Source organism: Corylus avellana, chromosome 10, assembly GCF_965113065.1.
Source record: "Corylus avellana chromosome 10, dhCorAvel1.hap1.2, whole genome shotgun sequence".
Lineage (NCBI taxonomy): Eukaryota > Viridiplantae > Streptophyta > Magnoliopsida > Fagales > Betulaceae > Corylus > Corylus avellana.
Window position 1 is genome coordinate 7,227,835 of NC_142499.1, and position 21,891 is coordinate 7,249,725.

At 37.7% G+C, this 21,891-nt stretch overlaps 3 protein-coding genes across 3 annotated transcripts; 1 reads left to right on the forward strand and 2 right to left on the reverse strand.

Moving 5' to 3' along the window:
• Window positions 1-1,470: 1,470 nt before the first annotated feature.
• DGD1 (UDP-Glycosyltransferase superfamily protein) lies at window positions 1,471-8,288 on the reverse strand. Its single transcript, XM_059606497.2, has 7 exons — window positions 7,512-8,288; window positions 6,087-6,119; window positions 5,131-5,209; window positions 3,476-3,960; window positions 3,120-3,386; window positions 2,581-2,930; window positions 1,471-2,244 (listed from the first exon to the last, which is right to left on the reverse strand). Exons 1-7 carry the CDS (start codon window positions 8,136-8,138, stop codon window positions 1,710-1,712), a joined length of 2,376 nt encoding a protein of 791 aa, XP_059462480.2. The 5' UTR covers window positions 8,139-8,288; the 3' UTR covers window positions 1,471-1,709.
• Window positions 8,289-12,064: 3,776 nt separating this feature from the next.
• LOC132191759 (NC domain-containing protein-like protein) lies at window positions 12,065-14,699 on the forward strand. Its single transcript, XM_059606849.2, has 3 exons — window positions 12,065-12,195; window positions 12,374-12,447; window positions 13,858-14,699. Exons 1-3 carry the CDS (start codon window positions 12,176-12,178, stop codon window positions 14,550-14,552), a joined length of 789 nt encoding a protein of 262 aa, XP_059462832.1. The 5' UTR covers window positions 12,065-12,175; the 3' UTR covers window positions 14,553-14,699.
• Window positions 14,700-15,254: 555 nt separating this feature from the next.
• On the reverse strand, window positions 15,255-21,284 carry LOC132192063 (uncharacterized). Its single transcript, XM_059607258.2, has 9 exons — window positions 21,193-21,284; window positions 20,546-20,665; window positions 20,339-20,406; window positions 16,864-16,972; window positions 16,707-16,775; window positions 16,523-16,580; window positions 15,818-16,053; window positions 15,664-15,715; window positions 15,255-15,527 (listed from the first exon to the last, which is right to left on the reverse strand). Exons 1-9 carry the CDS (start codon window positions 21,193-21,195, stop codon window positions 15,460-15,462), a joined length of 783 nt encoding a protein of 260 aa, XP_059463241.1. The 5' UTR covers window positions 21,196-21,284; the 3' UTR covers window positions 15,255-15,459.
• Window positions 21,285-21,891: the final 607 nt, after the last annotated feature.

Sequence of the window (21,891 nt, forward strand, 5' to 3'; positions counted from 1 at the left end):
CTGATTTCAATGGGTCAGAAACAAAATTTCGTAAAACCCATCATCTTGATCAACCCTTTGAACCAAAATTTCCTAAAATCCGTCATTTTCGTCATCCCATTAAACCAAATTTTCTTAAAAAAAAAAACAAATTCACTAAGGTTTCGGTGATGGTGAGAAGAAGAGATAAAGGGAGAGAACCAAAACTGTTGGAAACAAGGAAGAGGAGAAAAAAATTGGGGCGACCCGATGAGGAATCTGTTATAAGAGAGAAGAATAGAAAGTGGCAGAGAGAGAAGAAGAGGAAAAAAAATTTGGGTGCTGAATGTGTTTTGGTGAAGATGATGTGAGAACCAGAGAAAGAGAAAGAGGGGGAGAGAGCAATAAAATAAGGAAATCAGACCTTAGTAATGATATTATATTACTTAAAAGTTGTTGTAGCAATTGTTGGGAAAAGTTTTATTTTATAAGGACGGTTGGAGCAAGAAAATGGAGTATTGTAGCTAAATTTAGCTAAAAAGCTAATTTACAAGGACAACTGGAGATGCTATCAAAAGCTTCATAAAGCATCTCCAACATATGTTTTAAATAACTCTTTATAGTTAAATATAGCTATTATGAGATATTTTTCTCTTCCAACAGACACTTGAAAATAAAACTTCTACTAAAATTTGCTACAGTAAACTTTTATATTTAAAAGCTGACTGTAGCACCTTGTAAATTTTTTTATTATTTTCTCTCCATTAAAGTAAGAGAAAAAAAAATAATAAAAACAATATTTAAAGAAAGTAGAAAGTTGAATAAATGTTTTTGCTGGAGATTGTAGTAAAAAATTAGTAGCTAAAATGAAAAAAGTTGTATTTTGAGGGTTTAAATTCTTGGATTATTGTTGTTGGAATTTGGGTGGTTTGAGTTTTGAACCGAAAGGGTATTCCTGTTTTTGAGTTTGCTTGGGGGTTGGCCTAATTGATTGGCTTGTTCTGTGGCCTGTGGGGCATGAATCTGGTGATTTTGGTGGAATGGCTAGTTGTTTTGCTTGGTATGATCTGGTCTGGTTTGCTTGGGTTGAGTGGTTTCTGGCCTGTAGAGAGATGCTCTTACTAGAGGTGCTCTTACAGAGACGATGCCTACAAGGTACGTAAATCTTGTGTCTTCATCCATGCACATAAAACCATATATAAGGTCAATAAACAGGCAAATTCCCAAACTCCTCAATGAAACCATCCAAGTCTCAGAATCCATCAAAGAATCCCAAGTTTTCATTTCTCTGTATTTATTCATCTTCTTTCTCTATTCTCACCCCACTTTGCAAATTAGCAAACTCATTATGCATAATACCATATGTTTAACAAGTATGATTCGTTCTGTTTTAACACATTTTTTTCATTTAAAATGATCCTACGAAGTTTAGATTAGATGGTATCACAAACATCTTCATTATTGTAACTTTCCTTATAACAGAGTATTACACTATTGCATTGGTCTTCTATATTGACATGGAACAGAGCAAAACTTGGATTCACCTGTTAAACTACATGTGCTTCAGAAATGAATACATGGAAAAGAGCAAAATTTGGATTCAGCTGTTAAACTATATGTGCTTTGCTTCAGAAATTAATACATTTCATCAAGGGAACAAGAAACCTTCAGACTAAATAACTAGGCTCCTAACTGTGATATGCTAGTATTAATTATACACAGGGATTACTTGTACAGATTGGTGGATCTACTTACCAACCATAGATGGGATTTTCTACCTGCGGTGGCAAGAGATTAAGGTCTTTACAATGCTGCTTGTCATAGTCGCGGGTCCTGGGAATCGCTCCGGTACAAAGTCTAAGAAATTCATTCCCAGTTAGACAGTAGTGGCCAAATGCTAATCCTCCATCAACCATTTCTGTCAGACTAGGTAATGATGCTGATTTTTTTATGATCTTTCCATCATTTCTGCTGCCTTTTGCACCGTCTTCATTGTTGTTCAAGAATCTGTCGATCTCAGAATACTCTATAAATCTCTGGGTGGCAGCCTCCCATGAAAGGTTATATCTTTCCTCAGGAGTAAGAGGTTGAGGATCAGTTGCCAGTGCTTCTCTCACTTTGGCAACAAAATCCTCAGACGTCTTGTAAGTCAAACAGTTGGGAAATGACCTAAAGAACTCATTTGATGGGTGGTCTGCGCATACTACAAATTTTCCCATTGCAAGAGCCTCGGCAGTAGCCGTGCAGAGGACATCACTAACACTAGGATTTATGAAGACTTTGTACCTTCAAACAGAAAAAATAAAATAATATAAAATAATGTTCGAAGGAGCCAACAGTTGGTGTGCGTGGGTGGGTGAGCCAAAAACTAAGAATGTAAACAAAATAAGCATCTTAATTAAATTAAGTGTTCATTTTCCCCCATTAAAAACATTTCAATAATTTAGAGCTCTTTTCTAGCTCTATGTAATTTAAAGCTTAAACTTGGGACAAGAAAGAAATGGGGGGCTTAAACAGTGTTTTAATTTTTGGGGTTAACTCTTCTATTTGCTTAGGGGGGAACTCTTCTGTCTGCACCGAAACAACGACAAATCGGTAAAGTGGTTTCAGAAAAATGCTTACCCATGAAGAGAGTCATCTGCATGGTCTCTTCCCTTTTGAAAACTGAGATTCAGATCCAACCTTTTTGCTGTACTCTGAACTTCATGGGCATCCTCTCCATTCCCAAACACGTCTAAGTTGAAGCCATAAAGGTCACTCTTGTTCTTTGTTAACAAATCTATCAACTCCCTGTATCCCTTTGCCCAGACCATCTTGCCTAAGAAATATGCTCCTTTGGAGAAGGCTTGCTGCCCAAGTTCCCTTTCTGCAGCAACCCTTTCTCCAATTTTCAAAAACTTAGGATTCACACCATGAACATTGCACACCACAGACTTCGGTAAATCCTGAGTAGCAGCAGAAAGACGAAGAACCTGAACAAAGATCAGACAATTTGTTAATTGGAATCCACCCCATAATACAGAAAGAAAGCTGATCAGAAAAATATTTATTTAGACATTTTCCGCCCCGAACCAGTTATGCACAACCCAATCTACAGCATAGTATAAAATGAGAAACAAAGGTAACACACGACGAGGATATCCAATTAAATAAACTAATACCTTGTGGCAGTAAGCTCTTGTGACCCAATTGTTTATGTGTTTTACAAAGAATGCTTGGAGAGCCCCATTCTTCTCCCTCTTGATATATTCTAAGTAATTTGTGTGGACAATTCCCACAACATGGTTAAATTTATCAGTCCAACGTCTACCATGATGGTACCAATTTAGGTGCTCTGGTTCTTCTAGGATAGCGATGTCAGCTTCCTTCGAAGAGATAAACTGAGAAGTATCTCCAGTAGGTATTATGCTTCTCCTTGCCTTTGAAAACTTCAAAACAACAACAAATATGTCAGATGTTAATTTACAGGTTGATATGATAAAAGAAGACTGTATAATCTAATTCATCAAGAAGCTACCTTTCCAGGATAGAAGGAAATTTTAAAATCAGCCTTGAAGCCAATCCTTTCCTCAAGCCAGCTGCGTATATAAATTTCCTGCTCCTCTGGTGAACTAAAAATGAGATTGTCTGGATAAACTAGTTCTTGATCTGACTTACAAAGCCATGGAACCACGAGTGTGACATATTGTTTTGCAGACTGTGCCAGATATGCAGCTCGAAACAGTGGATTTACAGCTGTTCCAGTCATCCAAGGAAGACTAGCAGTTGTGACGATGGCAACATGCCTTTTCCCATCGGATGGTTCATGCTTTGTGTGGTCTTTCCAAAATCCACCCTCGTAACAATGACCTGTACTTTGGAGGACACTGGCTATCCTCAAATCTAATTCATCATTAATGTTATCATTCCCTAAAACAGAGGATTCCCCGGCAGAGGCAGAGTGCAATAAAAGTTGGCTCTTGCGTTTGCTACACAAGCTTTCCACTATCTTATCACATATATCTGCAATCATATTCAAACACTATTAAAATTTAAGAGAAGCAATAATGGTTTAATACATTATCAAGTGTATATCTGCTTCATAGAATACATAAGCTTCATGGTGATGACAAATAAGCGGGGGCACACTAAAATCAAGTACTACACTTGAAACACAGTTTCCAAACATTTCAAACAATGGGAAGTTGTTGTTTTAAATAAGCCCATTAAGTGTTACATAATTCATGTTTACAAAAGGCAAAGAGGAGGGGGGGGGGGGGGGGGGGGGCAGGGGGTGGAACCTAGCTTTTTACAACTATGGTAGCAGCCTTGGAGGTCAGTTTCATCAACAATAAAGATTGCCATCTATTTGATTGGTAATTTTATTTGATATCTAATGGGATATTTACATCTAACACTATGAATGAGTAATAGAAAGAAGAAAAGAGGATAAAACGAGCAAGAGAGAATAAGGCCAAAGAATTGAGCAAACTTTCCGTACTTTAAATAGTTTGATTCTAGCATGTCTCCTCTTCTTCAATTTGTATGTTAAATAGTAACAAAAACATCCAACCATAGCAGAAATTGTTTGTGGCCCTGCAAAATCTTTCATCCTCCTAGACAATATTTTATTCCAAGAGAGTAAGATCAGGTCAGATCACCTTAGAAGAAGCCCTAGAAAAATTTCCAAACAACCTAAGTCCTAAGATCTGAATCCTGCAGCTAATTGCAGATGCCTATTAGTTAATCTGATTCTTTTTCTTTTTAATGAAACTAAGCAACACTGCTGTGCTTTTAAAGCGGCTGCAATAAAACAAAGGGCAGCCCAATAAAATGTTTCAAAAGAGATCCACCAACTCATAATATAGTTCAGAAATGCACTATTTTATTTGATAAGAATTGAGAGGTTGTCCTGGATTTCCATTTTCATCCAAAAGAACTAAAAACTGGCTAGGACTAATTACAAATCATTCTTGTTCATAGCTAACTAGATTTTATTGCTCTAAATGATGTCTAGGAAATAATGGATACATGAGAGAGAGAGAGAGAGAGAGAGAGAGAGAGAGAGAGAACTTTTCAATTATGCTGATGTGGTTAAACCACGAACTTTAACCAAAATTGAAACATACAAAGGCCTATGCCACTATACATTACAAGGTAGAAGATTTAAACAACAATTAATGATTTACATACCTCTTCTAACACCCAAAAATGGACCGGATTGCCTAACCAAAGATGCCAAAAGTTCTGGCACATCCAACGGTGGTACTTCCTATATCAGAAATCAAAGAGAAAATATTCAGCATGGTAAATCATTGCATTACTAAAATTTTAAACTCCAAATCCATTTTATGCAAATGTAGTCCCTAAATTAAGCAAGAAAATAAATAGCAAAAACAAGATTCTCTAAAGAGATATAGTCTTTCCCCACAGCTTGCAGTTAAGCCTGAGCAGTCTTAAGACTACACGACAAATGGCCCAAGCCCAACACAAACAGCCGATTTCTAACATTTTGATACCCTTGAGCACAATGCTGTTTAGTTTTTTGGAATTTGAATAGACAACAATATATTTATGTTTTCAAACACGGGACCATATGGAATGTTTCCAGAAAACTTAGATGCCATATTTTTAACAAAAAAAAACAGATAGATATGAAAGAATCCTCCACAGAAACGTTATATGAAGAAACGTTATCATAGCCACTAAACACACTAAAAATGGCCTTTCACAAAGACTTAAGGCCTTGGGATCTAATTTATTAAGACCTCAAACAATTTTGTACCTTCCATTGTCAGTACTAAAGTATAGTTGAGAAATATCACATCAAATTTGACAGATACGTTAGAGAATATCATAGCCAACTCAATGATGCATCCAATATAAGAACGATCACTATGTTTGGCAGCAGGGAATTGGAATTGGATAAAAGTGAAAACTTCGATACATGATGTTCTAGAGAAAGGGCCTCAAATTTCATCCATTTAGAATTGGAAACTCCAAACCACATGATGCCAAACACAGCAAATAAATCCTTCAGGAAGCTCAAGTGGAAGATAGCATACTTGATTCTTACAGAAGTAGTAAAAGAAAAGCATGTTGTTTATTAAAACATGAAGCCAAAAGAAATCATCCAGACGGACACCTACCTTTGACTCTTCAGGCTCCTTGCACATTGCTTTCTGCAAAAAGTTTAATGTATAAAGTGTCAGACAAAGAAAATCATCAAATATATAGCACAGATGTACTTATCAAAAAAAAAAAAAATATAGCACAGATGTAGGTGTGTACGCATGTATGCATATACTAACCTCTAAACATTGAAAGTGTACAACAACCACAAAGTATACATGAAACCACTAGAAAATAATTAATTAGAAACTAAGTATGACTTTCTAAAAGTTAAAACATGTATCGCCGCTAATTCAGAAGAGATGATCTTTTTTTTTTCAAGTGGTATAAGTATAACAATAACGTTTTTATAGCTCTGGCCTCTGAGATCCTCATGCAAGTTGTAATTAAATGACATAAATAACCCCTCATGGCATTGTAGACAAGATGTACAACATTCACTGCATAAACACATCAAAGTGCTAGATGGAGCATTAAGTCCATGGCTAAAAGCTTGGTTGAGGCATTTACACCTTATGTCGCAATGCATGTCTCTGGACAAAACTGCATCTTTATAAATCTTGCGTCTAAAAATGTACTAAGTTTGAGGATCAGATCAGAAGCCCATAAAAGAAGGTGAAAGCTTCTTAGTCTTATAGGAAGCTTCAAAATTTGAACGGGAAGTTCTTTGCAATGTAGATTATTGTAACCTTTGTAGTAAAATACAAACCAACTTTAATTTAGTCAATAAGACCATTAAAGGGATCTTTCGAGCTTCATTAAACTCCTTCTCATGAACATGATTAGGGTCCTTGTGAACTAAGCACACAACTTTCTACTAGTTCTTTCAGTTTGAGGTCCATAAGTCTCATCCTCCCACAATTAAGCAAGCAACCTAAAACGACATCTAGAGAAGAGCATGGGAAATAACCAATATAGCCATCATTATATTGCGTTTATTTTTCTTTTTTCCAGTCTTTGTTCTAATGTGACTATTGGTAACAATATAATCAACAAACCAACACATACCAATCAATTACTTCCCACATGACCGTTGGCACTCGAGCATAAATGAGTTCTAAAACCTTTTAAACTGAAAGACAAACTTCGAAACCCAAATTTTAAGTTCTAAGAGAGATTGAAGTTTTCAGGTAAATAATTGGAAACTCCAGCATCTCAAATCTTTCAAATTTCAAGGAATTCTCAAGTATTCTCCTCAGAAAGATGCACTGCATCCCCAGAATATCAAATGACATTTGCTTTTGAAAACACAAGTTCTAACCCTTCATAGCTTTGCTTCATTCGATGTTTCAGTCTTGAATTAAGATATAATTAGTTATAATGATTCAAACATAGCCAAATAAATCAAATTGCTAACTCGTACAACCAAACCAAAGCAACATATATTATATACATTCAAATTCATATTCAAAACAAGGAAAGGTTGGCAAGAGAGAACATACCAAGCTTGACTTCACTTTCTCCACAAACTCACTCTTCTTAAACCCACCGAAAATCTCTGCCGACGAACTCCGCCTCTCGAACTCTTTGAGCCTCGTCTTCAACGCCCGAACTGGCTCCCAATCCCTAGCAGACTGCGCCTCCTCTCCTTCTCCTTCACCTTTCCACTCCCCCCAGAAATCTCTAAACTTAACCATATTCCTTCTCCTAACCCTATCAAAATTGATAGTTCCGTCCCCATCTTCCACCTCCGACACAATCGCATTCCTTATCGCCGATAAATCAATCCGAATTCTCGTCCTCGGGCTCCACTTCTCCAGAACTTTATTGCTGAAATTCGGCGACGAGTACGCCCGGCGGAACTCCGAGAGCTTCGGCTGCAGCCTCTTCACGAACTCGATCTCGGGCGGCGGCGTCGACCGGATCGCCGGGACCGAGAACGACGTCGAGGCGGAGTTGAAGAAGTTCTCTAGCTCTCGGTCGAACGACGTCGCGAGGTTCTTGAACGAGTTTGCCCGGTCCCGCATCAACTGGAGATCCGCGTCCGCCGAGTCCCGCACCCCTTGCAATCCCTTTGAAATGAACGAGAACGCGCTCGAAGAGCTCGAAGCTTGGTTTTCGTTGACCATAGCTTAGGGTTTTGACTACGTTTTCAGAGGAAGCTAGCGCTTTTAAATACAAGGCTCGCGAGAATTTTATTGGCTTTGCAAACGCGAAAAGCGAACAGAAGCTGAGGAAAAATTGGGGAAGACGAAGGGAGGTGAGAATTTAACGGTTAGGATTTTGGGTTCTGAATTTTTCTGGAAGTGGGTGGGACCCGTGTGTATCCACGTGGGATTGTTGCACATTGATTAGATTTCCGTGTGGTGACGTGGAGACCGAGTCACGTGGGGAGGATGAGGTGGGAGCGGATCACTGGGTGAGGACCGACGAAGTTTCGATAAGGGAAATATTCTGGAATCTGGAGAGAAGCATATGCTTATGGTGGCGGTGACTTAAGCTGTTGATAGGGGCACGTGACTTATCTCCGGCTCGCACCATGCAGTATTTTGTGCTTCTCATAATAAACATGTTTAATATTTATTTTAAATACTTTTTCAAATAAAATTCAAAACCATTAACAACATACCCCTAATTATTCGAAAACAGACAACATACTAACTTGCTCCGCTTGCTTCGATGGTATTTAATGCCACTGAAAATAATAATCAAACATAAAATATTTTTGATTTAACTAAAAAATCTTCTTTAATTTCATAAAATGATTTTTATTTTAAAATTTTGTAAACTATTTTTAATTTTGAGTTTACCCTTCTCAAACTATTAAATTATCGTCGGATCACTGTCATACTACCACTAAACTATCACGGAACCTATGCTCAAAGTTGTCAAAAATTGCGGCCGTTTTTTGCTGTCATATATTTTTCATATGAGCGAAACGCTATAAAATGTAAAAATATTTTTAAACAGTGTTCAATGTTCTATTAATATATTTTCTAATGTCCCTTGCACCTCTAGTTCTCCGAAAGCAAAAGCTTGCACGACAGGAACAGCAACAACAAAGAACAACTATGCTAGCTGTTAGGAAAACAAGGAAAACAAAGAAGAACGACTATTTTTGTCCCTTTCTAGAATGTGCAACTTTCCAATCACGTAAAAGACTTTAGTCTTCGTAAGTGAACCATTTTTTAAGCTATCCTATTAGTTCCTTCCCCGACCAACCAAAGACGTACGCGTGAATTGAGATGGACGAAGAGTGGTGTTATGAGTTTGTGGGCTGCTGCGAATGTGAACCCACTCTGTTTTGTCCCGAGCGTTTTTCACCGTGCATGTCGCGATCGGTCTTTTTTGTTTTCAAGGGTCACGTAAACCTCCCATGATTGTGTGAACCATGTTCCACATTGCCTTGACAGTTGACGGGATGGTTCTATACTTCTATGAAGCCTCCAGAATACGTACGGATCTCAAATGCAAACCAAAAGTACCACCGGTGGGTGGCAGCTGGTTTAGGTTTACGATTTTTTTCTATTTTACTAAATTCAATTTAAAATTGTGAATATCAAAGAGAAAATAAGAATTAAAATTATGTTTGAGTCGTTTGAATAATATAAAATTTTGACTTAAATTGAGTGTTAGTGGTGTTAAATAAACTAAAAAAATAAAATAAAAAGTTGAGAAGAATTGTCTTTCCAAACAAGCCTTTAAGAATTCCAACCGTTTAGCTGAGTTAAGTATTAATTAAATGATTAAATTTATTATTTTATTAGAATATTATATATATATATATATATATATATATATATTCCATATTATATTATATTTGCAAGATTTATTTCATTTCTTATTTATTTTAGAGTTTATTTGAGTTTTTTGCTCATTATTCATTACCTCTTTATAAATAGAGACTTATGTAATATTGTTGCAGACAATTCAATATAGTGAATATACAAAATATAGTCCAGACGTATGAATAATGCTATTTAATAGATTCTCATACGATTGTCATGTAACAGTAAAAATTAACCTTTAAATCAATAAGAGCACGTAAAAAAAATTAACACTTGATATTTACTATCACATCATCATATACTCATAGTTATATTGCAATCGTAAAAAAATCTATTAAATATCATTTCTCTACTTTTGCCTTTGCTCTATTTTCTTTATATTTCATAATTGTCAATATTAGAAGATAATAGTATTTTTATACTTTATCTCTTTAGTACTCTTTAGTCAAATATTGCAATTAAAAGTTGTCATACTTATCTACGAGTCATGTCCTTTAAGTAGTGAGTCATGTCCTTGTAAGGCACAAGTCATAATGTTGAATATCTTATCAAATAAAAGCTTTGAAGTTCGAATTATGTCTTTATCAATTCACTCCACTTTAATTGTTTGGGAAGTACTCGCCAGTAAAGTCAGAACTTTACCCAATCTGTATGGTGGAAATGTTTTGAACGGTCTAAAATTTTTCTGACAAGAATAAGTACAAGAATTGAAGTGACCTCTCTTAGAGAAGTTCTATCATGAAGTTGTAGATCTTTTAGCTAAAATGTAAAGAATTTTATGTTCTAGAAAATCAGTTGGGATGCTCTCATACGAAAATAAATAAATAAATTATGGACATTAAAGATTATTTATGCCTTGCCTCCTTTCATCAAGACTTTAATTAAGGGATTCAGATCCTCTCTGATCCTTTAAGGACTAAAGAGTTTTATGGCTGAAATTTTTCTAGAAAAATCTCAAAGCTACAAATGAGTCACGTTAGTCTCTCTACTAACAAATAAAAAAAAATAAAAAAAATTATTTGTTAATAGAAGATGACGTGGCTCATTTGTAGCCTTGGGATTTCTCTAGAGAAAGAGAAATCTCAGACGTGAACTAAGGACCGGAGAGGGTCAGGGTGGTCCATCTGTCATTTTCTTCTTTGATGAGGCCCAGCCTCCCGGTCTATAAAAGGTTGTAGAAGTTTCCACATCGAAACTATGTGATTTGCGGATGGGTCAGAGTACATGGGCCAAAACCCAACCGCTGAACCCAGGCCCACGTTGGAGTTTATGGGTGCGTCTAATTTAAGATTGCTTACTTTTGGGCTTTTTCTAGATATTGACAAATCACCTTGCAACCGCGACAAATCAACCGACAGAAAACGTCTAAAACGCGGGGATCACAGTTCACAATTCACACATATGCATGCGTATTTTAAAATTTTAAATGACGTAAGAACGATTTAATATACACATTATTAAATATTATAAAATTTAATTTGAACCAACGTGATGAATGTATATACTCATCTCAAATAATATTATTCTTCATACTCGTATTATATTGATTGATATAACATATGCTACTATGGTCACACTCAAATAAGATAGCTACAATTGGTCGTTTCAGCCTACCCTTTTGCTCAAAGGAAAAGGAAAAAAAAAACAAAAAAACAAAAAAAAAAAGATATAACCTATTTTAAGTGACTAGTATTTTATGGAAAACTTCATAAAATTATTCTGAACTTTTACTTATTTTGACACTAATTCTTTAAATTTTAAAAACTTTCAATTATACCGTTTTTATTAAATCTCGTCAAAATTACTAAAATACTTCTTTTTTTATTAAAAAAAGTTATTGTAAAAATGTAACAAAAATATTACAAACATGTGCATGAATCTTTACAAATTTTTATAATAAAAAAATGGGTATTTTAAAAATTTTTACAATATTTCACGAATAATTCTAATAAGATAAGGTAATTAAAAAATATTCGATACTCTTAATTAAAAGTTTTTTAACTTCAAAATAATAATTTCAAAAACGCGTAAATGTTAAAAGGGTTTTTTCTAATTTTTATAATTGACATGAAGTGATTTAAAATACACTTACCATTGCTGATCTGTACTAATAATAGATTGAGCGCGAAGAATAGCATGACAGGGGGTTACCGTTTATGACCACCGGCCGGACCGTCACGTCAGGTGCTGCCACGTGTAAATCCCGTCATCTCCTGTCGCAGTCAAATCCTTAGCCAGGAAGGCTTCTACAAGGGGCACAGCCGTCATTTCCTCAAAATAACCTCCTCTGCGGGAATTCGAAACTCACCGAAAGCTTTGTTTTACAACGCGTTTTCGAGAATCCAATTCCCAGGTTGGTTCATTTCGCTGAAAGAGAAATGGGGCTGCTATCCAACAGGTTTTTTTTATTATTATTATTGTTTATAATTAATTTCCATTTATCTGGTATTATGATCGAGTCTGTCGGATCTCAAATGTTGTTGCTTTTCGTTTTCCTACGTTTTCTCGGCAACCAAACGGGACATTGAGGGTGTACCGGTTAGTTATTTATTTTTCCTGTTACTTTTTGTTTACAGAGTGGATAGGGGGAGCCTGAAACCAGGGGATCACATATACTCGTGGAGATCTGCTTATATTTATGCTCATCACGGTTCTCTATCTTTTCCCCTAATGGTGTTGCATTTCTTTGAGCTTCTTTGTTTTTGTTTTACGTTCTGCTTAGCATGATAAAATTGCATGCTAATTTTTTAGCTTGATGTCGCTGAATGATGAATTTCTTAGAGCAAGTTTATGTGTATACTTGGATATTCATGCATAAGAAGAAAATGGTCTTCAAATTAAAGAAAATATGAAATTTTTGCTCAATGGAGGATTTTTTTTTTTTTTTTTTTTTTTGTTCAATTGATTTGATAAGAGGGAACTGGTGGATCCAAGCCGACCCTAAAGTTGTTCTCCGACTCCCAGGAGGCCTACTGTGTTAAATGGTGATAAGGAAATTGAATTTTTTCCATTTTCCAAATAATTACCGGCAGATTATGCCCCGGATGCACTTAATGCTGCAAAGAGCTAACTCTGTTAGAGTTTGTGAATGATTATGGTCTCTGGAATTCCAAGCATTAGAATTTAGAAGGAAGCATCATAAAGAAGCATCTATGATTTCATTTCATGAAATGCCATTGTTAAAGAGAACGGGGAATGAATTATGACGTGGTGTATGTGTTACAATGCTTCATTCATGGAGGACTTATTATTCTTTTGAGCTTATTGTTGGTAGAGGTGGCATCATTTGAACTTCAGGGGTTTTTCATTAGTTGTTCTGTCTATACTTCAGTTTGTCGTAGGAATATTGATTCTTGTCCCTGATGTTCCTCCTGAATGAGATGACTCCACTTTTTTCTCTCTACTTGTTAGATTGAGTGATATGCAAGGTATATGTTGACATTTGATTGATTAAACAGGAAAGTTTTGCAGGAAGATATTTCTCAAGATACGGGAGATAAAGGAAATAATTGTCACAACTTTTCCCTTAATTGTTTCATTGGCAAGAAAAGTTTGTATTAGTTTAAACTTGTCCGTGATGCATAATCTTGTTAAAAATGCAGGATGACAATTTAGGAAAATTTTCCCTGTAGGAAAGTGATAAGTGGTAGAACAGACTCGCACCTTTTCTTGTTTACAAAAACGCACAGAAAATACTGGAAAACAGCTTTATTTTTCTCTTCCTTTCCCTTTCCTGTCAATCAAAAGACTCTTAGGGCAATTATGATAAATTGACTACTGGTTCCCTATGTTTAGAAATTTGTGATGTGTTGAACATCTATAAGAAAAAAAAACATCTGTCTGTGTACCCGGCAGACAGGTTAGTAGAGAATTGGAAGTCTGTGTTCATGAAATTGCTTATTTTTCTCTTCCTTTGACATAGCTCCAACCTTGTGCTTTCCATGTCCTTGTATTATCTATTCACTTTCTTTCCTTCTATCCTAATAGATTTAACATCAATTCATTATTTGTCTTGTATATATTTTGACAATATCTTTTTCTGCATCCGAATGCAAAACAGGTATCTATGTTGGGGATGACAAAGTCATTCATTTTACTAGACGTGGCCAAGAAGTAGGAACTGGGACTGTGCTGGATGTCCTGTTGATTAGCTCAGGACCAACCCGACCTCAACTGCCCTGCCCCACTTGCACTCCACCAGAAGACGGGAACGGTGTCTTCTCCTCATGCCTGAACTGCTTCCTTGCCGGTGGTGTTTTGTACCGTTTCGAGTATGCCGTCAGCCCCGCTCTCTTTCTTGCAAAAGCACGTGGTGGGACGTGCACTCTTGCAGCCTCCGACCCAGACGATGTTGTGGTTCATCGAGCAAAGTACCTGGTTGACAACGGCTTTGGTTGCTACAATGTATTCAAGAACAACTGTGAGGACTTTGCCATCTACTGCAAAACCGGGCTTCTTGTGGTGGATCAAGGAAGAGTTGGGCAGAGTGGGCAAGCAGTTTCTATTATAGGGGGGCCTCTGGCAGCCGTTTTATCAACACCACTGCGGCTTGTTACTACCAATGTTTATGGAATGGCTGCTACAGCTGCTACAGTATACTGTGCTAGTAGGTATTACGGTGACATTGGGTTTAGGAGGGATGTAGTGAAGGTCTCAGTAGAGGATCTGACAAGGAGGCTGGCGATAGGCTCACTACAGGTGGTTGAGCCTCAAATTACTCCTGCCCGTGGGTCTCCTCCCCAGCTTCTCACTTAATAATTTATCAAATGTTATCTTTGTTCGTGACCGGGTTTAATAATTTGTTGGGACCATTGGTTCCCAATATATGAATAGTGGGCCTCTTGTCTCTTGTTACTTGAATGTGCAAGTATTTATTATGACATTTGCTTCGCTTGTTCTGAATTGTCACTTGTCTACTATATTTTGAGAAGTAAATTGGTTTGTGAACTAAATCTATGTGTATTACTTAAAAGACTGTCTAAATGATGTGTAGTAACTCGCAACATTTGTGATTATAATGATTTGTAATAAGCTTCATGTGCCACATGAAAATATTTCAAGAGCTTGTTATATACAAAAATAACAAATAAGTCATTATCAACTTTCGTTCAAAATTTTGACGAATTTTGTTAACATGTCATGTCAAATCTAATTATATAACAAGTGTTGCCCATAATGTATATATAAAAACAAAAGCAAAAAAGAATTATGGAGAGGCTCGAGCTAAAATAGTTTGCTACTATTTTAAAGTGATTATAGGTAAGACAGCAGCTGCTCTTGAGCTATGTCAACGAAAACGATTAAAGATAAAACAAAGAACTGGGCTAAGATTTTCACAACCGATAAACTTGCAATATTTGTAAAAATATTATAAACAATTTGAATGAATTACTGAATCTATGAGTCACGTTGTGCTATTGGAGTTTGGCTTTAATGGTAAGCTAAAAATTGAACAAATTTGAAACAAAAGCAAGACAAAATTGTATTACACATATATCTCCTGATACAAGTGCTATTTTAATATGATGCTAACACACGAAGAGAGACCAAAAACTAGTGGCTTTGTGAAGAAATTGGGTTACACAACAACTGTCAACAAGACACATGCTACTTCAGACATCCTGGAGTTCAAACCAACGTCTCCGGTTGTCAGTAACCCCTCTTAGACAAGCAAAACAGCGTTTATACAACCATCATTCTCAGGGTCATTTGTCACCTGAGCGTATTTCCCTGCATCCGCCACAACAAAATAAATTACTTTCATTTATCATAAATCACAACCAAATGATACATGCACTGATGGGAGTTGAGATCGATAACAATGCTAAGTTTCAACCAAGAAAAAAAAAACTAGAAGGATTCTCACCCCATACAACTTTCCCAGCTGGTGTAACGAGACCCAACTCACTGACATTTACCTGAAATTCATAGCAACAGAAGAAAAAAAAATGTAAACCCGCCACGTCTAACTTTGTCCTTCCTCAGTGGATCATAAATATAAATTTGAAGGAAGACAGTACCTCAATGACAGTTCCCTTTGTCATCACGCCAAGAGAGGTATACATTTGACCATTAGGATTTTTCTTTACTCCGATAATCTCAAGATTGAAAGTGCATTTGAGTTCAGGGTGTGTCACATGCGCTTTGGTGAACCGCAGCCCACTAGGACGGATGAAACGCTCATACTTTGGAGGTTTTCTTGTAAAACCAGCTCCCACAAATGTGGCTTTTGTGACCATCCTCTTCCATTGTTTGGCTGCAAAAGAGATCCAGGCCTAGAGCATCAGGGGCACTCCTAGTCACTCAAATCACGTTTTATGAAAACAACCATAAACGCATTCGTGTTTTATTGTAAGGTCACACTAAAATCAGATGCATCTGAGAAATTCTACGAGCTACTTTATCACACAATAGACAGTTCTTTGATTGCATTGGTAAATCCACAAAGCCACAACCCAAAAATGAATTTCATCGTCTCCAGATAAACATGACTTATGAAGTTAGCCAAATAATAAAAAAAAAAGGAGAGAAAAAATAGAACAAATTGAAGAATAACTTCACAGCATCTTCTAGCACTTTAGAATCCCATCATCTTCCCATAAGCAGAAAACATACAAGTGGGATTAACAAGGAAACAAATTTTAACCAATAAAAAATTTTCAATATCAAGAAAAATTAATAAATATATTAAAGATAATGAAGAAGGAGAGTTTCTGGAAACTTACTCTTTCTTTTGCCAGTTCTGAGCACTTTGAACATTTCATCTTCGGCCACAGGCCTCACCTGGAGAAGGGATATAAATTCCATATAAAATTTAACTGATTACAGGTACACCATGATTCACCCACACCATACACCACACACACAAAGAACCGCAAAATCATGCAAGAAAGTTGATTATGATCTTACCTTGGGTAGAGGGACTTCCCATTTACCAGCTTTCTCTTTCCTCTTTTGCTTAATGGTATTGCTAAGAACCTATTAACAGTGCATGTCAGATTCATAAACAGAAAGGAGCGTCTGGGAAAGAAAAATCAGTACTTTTCAGATCGCAGGTGTAACATACTTTAGCTCGCGTTGTGTTTTCACGATCTAGCAAATAGGCAGGAACAGCTCCTTCATGAACATCATCATCCACCTTGCGCCTGGTGGACGATTCCTCATGCATAGCCAGTCTATTGACATGCAAAAGCAAAAAAATTTATCCACCACTGGTTATCCAACATAATATAAATCAATAACAAGCAAATATAACTCGCCCATTTTGGAAAATATACACTGAAAACTGAAACATATGATGCATGGAAATTTATCTTCAGACAAATATAGGAGGATATAGTAACGACACAGAGGAAAAATTGGTTTTCAATTCAGACCGGTTGCATCCAAAGTGATTGAGCTGTCATGTGCATATATATTGTTGCAGTTTTAAAGTGCTTCAGTAAGAAACTTAACAAAATGGCGGACTGAGGAAATAAGAACTTTTCTACCACGATGATTCTAAGAAAAATGAAACCTACATTCCCAATCTGCTATGCCACCAAACAATAATAATACTAACACCAGGAAAATCATGCTCCTAATGGTTTCAAATTTTGACCATGATATCTCAAAGAACCCTACAAATATTTACCAAGGGACGATGTTGGCCATATGAAGGTCTCTCTCTCTAGCTTTCTCTCTCTAGATTCGGATGAATTTCAAATTTTGAAATTTTGAAAGTTTTGAATTTCTGCGAGTGGTAGCGCAGCTGGTGCTGCGCGTTAGGGCTCGGCGTGCTTGTTATGGAACGCAGCTTCTCCTTTGAAGCTAAAACCTTCTACCTTTTCGCAAAGGTTGGGTGTCCTAACCTTCGTCTGGAGGAAAGGAGAAAAGGATTTGTGGGGTATATTTTCGCGAGCATTCAGTGTTCGTCGTGGTTGGTGGAAACGGTGGAAGCGGCGATTCAGGCTCAGGTGAAGGAAGAGATCGCCAAATCTTACCGTGAGGGTGATAAGGCCACGATGGTCCATGGGGGAGGTAATAAGGCCGGAAGGTTCTTGGAGGTATCGGTGATGGCTGAGGGTGGTCGTAAGGGAGTCATTTGGCTTCCGGAGGGACGCTTTGGGAGGGGCTGGCGGCGTTTTGCAGGAGAGCTTCGGCAACTATTGGCGGCCCAGTTCAAGATGTCTGGTACGGCGAAGCTTGGGGTTCCATCTTCGGCGGGGCTTCTCATGGATGTTCCTTCTTTGGGGGTCGATTCTGGGAGGTCGTTCGTGGATGTACTTCGATCTTCTCCGGGCGTCAAAGCGAAAGCAGTAGAGTACCCGAGGTCTCTCGATTTGTTTCCGGGGTCGTCGTGTTTGAAATCGGAGTATGACAGTATTGGGTTGCGTTCTGCCGTGGATTGCTCTGCGTTGGAGTGCTTGGCTACTCCTCTGGCGGAGGCGGCTGGGTCTGTGAGTTCGAGGAAGAAGAAGAAGGGTAAGATCGGTATTAGTGGGTTGTTGAGGCTTCTAGGGTAAATCCAACGTAAGTTGGACCGGGTCCGTGCTGGGGTTGTCTCGAAGCCCAATCGCAGGAGTAAAAGGGTTCGTATTTTGGACCTAACCAATTCTGTTTTGGGTTGCGTTTCCGGGTCGGCCTCTAAAATGGGATCGGGTCAATATTTGGATCCGGTTCAATACTTGGATCCGGATCATAACTCGGATCCAGTCCAAAACTCGGTTCCGCGTTCGGAGCTGGGTTCGAATCTAAATTGTCTCGATTTCTTTACCTTTGGAGCCTATTTCTGCGTGTGTGTCGCTTTTGGTGCCTTCTCCGGGGCTTCCTCTGGTCTCTAAAGAGGTTTTGGAGCCATTGGCTAGGTCTTCTTTGAGTTTGCAGGTTACTAGTTTGGATTCCGACGATGGGTCTTCCCCGGCGGAGTTCTCTCTCGCTCCGGTGCGAGTTTTGGGCGAGAATGTTGGGTCTGACAGTGACAGATCCTCTCAGGGGGCTGTTTCTACCCCTTCTGCGGAGGATTTACCGGCGAGCCCTCTACGCAGGGACTGGGAGGTTTCTTTTTCTTCGGTGCCTGAAGCCCGCCTAGGTGCGACTGTGTCTTCGAAGCTTTCTGATTCGGTACGCCTTTCTATTCTCAAAGAGGCCTTCTCTATTCCTTGGGAGGCGGACTCTCCGGCGAGCCCTCTTTGCAGGGATAGGGAGGTTCCTTTTTCAGGGGGGGAGGAATCTCAGGTTGTTCGTCCTTCTTCTCTGGCAAAAGGTTTGATTCGTCGTGGGTTCTTTCGTCCGAGAGCTGTCTCTCCCTCTCCGGTGGTGTTGAAGGAATCTTCCTTGTCTTCCAAGGGAAAGGACCATGTTCCGGTACCCTCTTTGCCGATGGAGGTTCATGTAGGCTCTACTATCTCGCCTACCTTTGGGGTGGCTGAGCTGGGTCTTCATTCCCCTGCTGCTACCTCCTTGCTCTCGTCTCAGGTCTGCACTTCTCTCTCGACCACTTCCCTTTCCGATGGGGCGGCTAAGATGGGTAGGAGTCTTAGCCGTCCTTTTCCTCGCATGACAGAGAGTGGTACTCCTATTTATTCCGCTATATCCACATCCCAACTATGGTATACCCGGAGGGTGAAGGAAAAGGTCGCAAAGCAGCTACATAAGAACAAGGACCTGCTTGTCGAGGCTGTGGTTGATTCTTCGGTGGAAGGGAAGGAGGGCTATTCCGATAGGGGGCTTGATGCGTTGAATCTCGCTCCCGTTGTGGGGTTGTCTTGGGGAGGTGAGGACAAAAAACTTCGGGACCTTTTTTCCATCATTGAAAAGAGGGAGCCCGTGGTTGAAGCTTCTGCTCCTAAGGTTAAGGGGATGAGGGAGCTCAAAAATCTGGATTGCTCCATCTCTCTGGTGAAGGGCTGGCGTCGGCGGGGATTTTTGGGGTCGAAAAATGTTTTTTCATTTCCCCCTGAGGTGCAACTAGGTTTCCCCCTGAGGTGCACTAGGGCTTTTCTTGGGTGTTTGGTTGGGTCCCTTCTATACTTTCTTGTGCTCTTAGAGGTTTTTCTGGGATTTTGGTTTGTTAGGGTATTTGGTTGGGTTCCTTTGTATACATTATTGTGTACTTAGAGGCGCTTTGCGTTTTTTTTTTATATATATTACATTACTTATCAAAAAAAATATATATATTTACCGACACTCCCTTTGTTTTCAAGACAGCAGCAATTTGAAGGAAAATGAGCCTTTTTTTTTCAATTAGTCAATAACACTACTGCTATATTGCTATCAGCGATCACAAAAATGATAAGTTAATTACTCTCAATAGAGTCCATATAACATCTTATCTAAGGCACAAAAATCTCAATGCCCAAGAGTTATAACACTTGAAAAATAATAAAAACAAAATCACATCAAATATATGGAGAATTAGTATCAGGCATTTAAAACTAAAGTTTGTCATCAAAGCATCATTTCTAGTACCCGTTGTTCCACTTATATATACAATAGCTCACAGATCCATAGTAAACATGAAATTCAATAAATAAATTCAGAAAGAAAAAAAAAAGACTCACGTCTTCTTCATCTGGGCCTTTTCGGCATAGCGCTTCTTCGCGAACATCTTGCCCTTAATACCCAACGCCTGTTCCATTAAAAATAAAACCCCAAATGAGAAATTTAGCTCTCAATTTTCCCAAAAAAAACTAATAATAATAAACAAGAAAAGAAATTGTGGAGATTCAGAGATTATCATTATCCAAAAAAGAAAGAAAGGAAAGCACCTTCTGGGCATATTCAGAGCGTTTGTGGACTTCACGAGCCTCCTTCTTGCGCTTGCGCTCGAAGTGGTCAAGGCGATAGCCATTCCTCTTCCTGTGAAGGTCTATGTAATCTCCTTGCGGCTAAACCAAAAAAAAAAAAAAAAAAAAGGACGACAACAGCAATCAGTAAAACAACGAATTGGGTATCAGAATAACTCAAAATATTTAAATTCCTCAGAAATTGTTTAATAACTCAAAATATTACTTGAAAATTGTTTGTTTATTGACATAAACGATGAAAATTAAAAAGATGACGAAAGTTTAAGTATTTTTGCATGAATTTCTAATGGCTTACAGTCTTACAGAGGATGATAATCAGATTCAGAACTCATCTGGATCAAAATTCTGGTTTATTTATATTATTTTCCTTTCATTTTCTCAGAAGCCAAACGGAGCATTATGCTGGAAAAAAGCATTTGAAATATGCCATAGTCATAGATATTTGAACGCCATAGAGAATAAACGAAAAAGAAACGAATCAAACTTTGGACGTGAGAGCCAGAGGAGTACCAATGTTTTGGATCACAAAATATGATTAAAATTAAAATTTGGCATTGTATAAAATTGTAGGAAATTCTGAACAGAGAGAGAGGGGTTTAGGAGCGAACCATGGTGACGACGACTTTGAGCTCGGTGCGAAGAGAAAGTGCAGAGAAAAGTTAGAAAACCCTAGAAGATGGAAGGGTTTTTGATTTTGTTAACTTTGTGAGCTCCAAAATGGGCTTTGTTCTGTTTTACGGTGCGGGTCGGTGTGAATCTTTGGGCTGGGTTTGTCAGTATTTGGGCTTTTGAATTATTGTTTGTGGGCTCTAACTAGTGGCTCTATATCATAGTCATTTGGTGAATGAAAAAGTTATATTTTATGAAAAACTTCACTTCAGAAGTTTGAATTATTGGGCGTTTTGAGATGATCCTCTAAATTTTAAAAACTCTCAATTTCACTCTCTGAACTTTCAATTTGATGCAATATACCTCTTCTGTTAGTTTTTAAACGTTAAAAGTGATAAAATAACCTTTACACCTGTGATTTTTTTTTTTTTCAAATTAAAATTTTTTTTTAAAAAAAAAGTTATTATTAAAAAAAAAATTCACAAGGTGACCTTGTGACCATTTTTTTTCATTTAAAACAAAAACAAAAAAACAAAAACAAAAATTGAAGGGTAATTTGGTCTTTTTAAGAGTTTCCGTTAGGGTTTAATGGCAAAAATTAACGAAGATGGGTAAATTGCATCAAATTAAAAGTTTGATAGGTGAAATTAAAATTTTTTAAAATTTATGAGGTTCTTCTCAAAACGTATGGTAGTTAA

Bases quoted from the DNA above. Each gene is read 5' to 3' on its own strand.
- DGD1 (XM_059606497.2), bottom strand. From the start codon at position 8,138: ATGGTCAACGAAAACCAAGCTTCGAGCTCTTCGAGCGCGTTCTCGTTC. The intron at 5,210-6,086 runs GTAGGTGTCCGT...TTTCTGATATAG, and splicing joins AGGAGCCTGAAGAGTCAAAG to GAAGTACCACCGTTGGATGT. The intron at 2,245-2,580 runs GTAAGCATTTTT...TTCTGTTTGAAG, and splicing joins GCAGATGACTCTCTTCATGG to GTACAAAGTCTTCATAAATC.
- LOC132191759 (XM_059606849.2), top strand. From the start codon at position 12,176: ATGGGGCTGCTATCCAACAG. The intron at 12,196-12,373 runs GTTTTTTTTATT...TTTTGTTTACAG, and splicing joins ATGGGGCTGCTATCCAACAG to AGTGGATAGGGGGAGCCTGA. The intron at 12,448-13,857 runs GTTCTCTATCTT...AATGCAAAACAG, and splicing joins TTATATTTATGCTCATCACG to GTATCTATGTTGGGGATGAC.
- LOC132192063 (XM_059607258.2), bottom strand. The intron at 16,776-16,863 runs GTATGTTACACC...CACTGTTAATAG, and splicing joins AAAACACAACGCGAGCTAAA to GTTCTTAGCAATACCATTAA. The intron at 15,716-15,817 runs GTACTGTCTTCC...TATGAATTTCAG, and splicing joins CAAAGGGAACTGTCATTGAG to GTAAATGTCAGTGAGTTGGG.